The following is a 759-nucleotide window of genomic DNA, read 5'->3' as shown; positions in this document are numbered from 1 at the left end:
AGTATATGTTACAATTCTGGATTTTTCACTTTCATTTTCAGGATTAATTTATTTCAAACGTGAGCGTTTGTTATAAAGTGGGAATGTATTATTTTTTATGTTATTCAAGAAACAACAAAAATTTGAAACATTTATTTTCATTCAGATGAAGTTGAAACGACGAATAGATGCATTTTTACAAATAACTTTCATTCAAAATGTATTTTATTTTAAAATACGATGATTAATAAATACAATCATTGTGCTACTTTCCTCGTATAACGCTGTAAAATCAATAAACTGGATTTAATATTTGATTTGGAATTATTCTGAAATTTCAAACGTTCAAATTTCTGTAAGATTCAATTGTTCAAACTCATTCGTTTTCAATAAAAAGAAATATGTTGGCCCTGAAAAGGGCCGTTGGGTTTTAGAAGAAAAACACCATATATGTTGAAAATTAACCACCGAATCCATAAATGGTTCGGCCTTGTCTTTTCAACGCATAACCCCCCCCCCATAGGGGGAACAGTTTTCCTCTTAGCGTGTTCGCAATACGTTACAGCATCACGAACAACATTTTCAAGGAAGGACTTCAATACAGCACGAGTTTCTTCATAAATCAAGCCGCTGATACGCTTCACACCACCACGACGTGCCAATCGTCGAATCGCAGGCTTTGTGATTCCTTGGATGTTATCACGAAGAACTTTGCGATGACGCTTCGCGCCTTCCCTTTACCAAAACCTTTTACCACCCTTACCACGGACCATACATTAT

At 34.9% G+C, this 759-nt stretch overlaps 1 protein-coding gene across 1 annotated transcript; it reads right to left on the bottom strand.

The window, feature by feature from the left end:
- Window positions 1-204: 204 nt before the first annotated feature.
- On the bottom strand, window positions 205-752 carry Tsp_15758 (histone H4). The gene is given in 3 exon segments (XM_003367926.1): window positions 205-263; window positions 425-714; window positions 727-752. 3 exon segments carry the CDS (start codon window positions 750-752, stop codon window positions 205-207), a joined length of 375 nt encoding a protein of 124 aa, XP_003367974.1.
- Between the last annotated feature and the right edge of the window lie 7 nt (window positions 753-759).

Source organism: Trichinella spiralis (genome assembly GCF_000181795.1).
Source record: "Trichinella spiralis strain ISS 195 chromosome Unknown Scfld3439, whole genome shotgun sequence".
NCBI classification, from domain to species: Eukaryota; Metazoa; Nematoda; class Enoplea; order Trichinellida; family Trichinellidae; genus Trichinella; species Trichinella spiralis.
Note: the sequence above shows the minus strand (reverse complement) of the source record. Positions and strands in the feature narration are given on the sequence as shown.

Excerpts from the sequence above, each read along its gene's own strand:
- Tsp_15758 (XM_003367926.1), bottom strand. The coding sequence starts at position 752 with ATGGTCCGTGGTAAGGGTGGTAAAAG. Across the intron at positions 264-424 it reads GTTAATTTTCAACATATATG|CGTTATACGAGGAAAGTAGC; the intron begins GTGTTTTTCTTC and ends TTGATTTTACAG.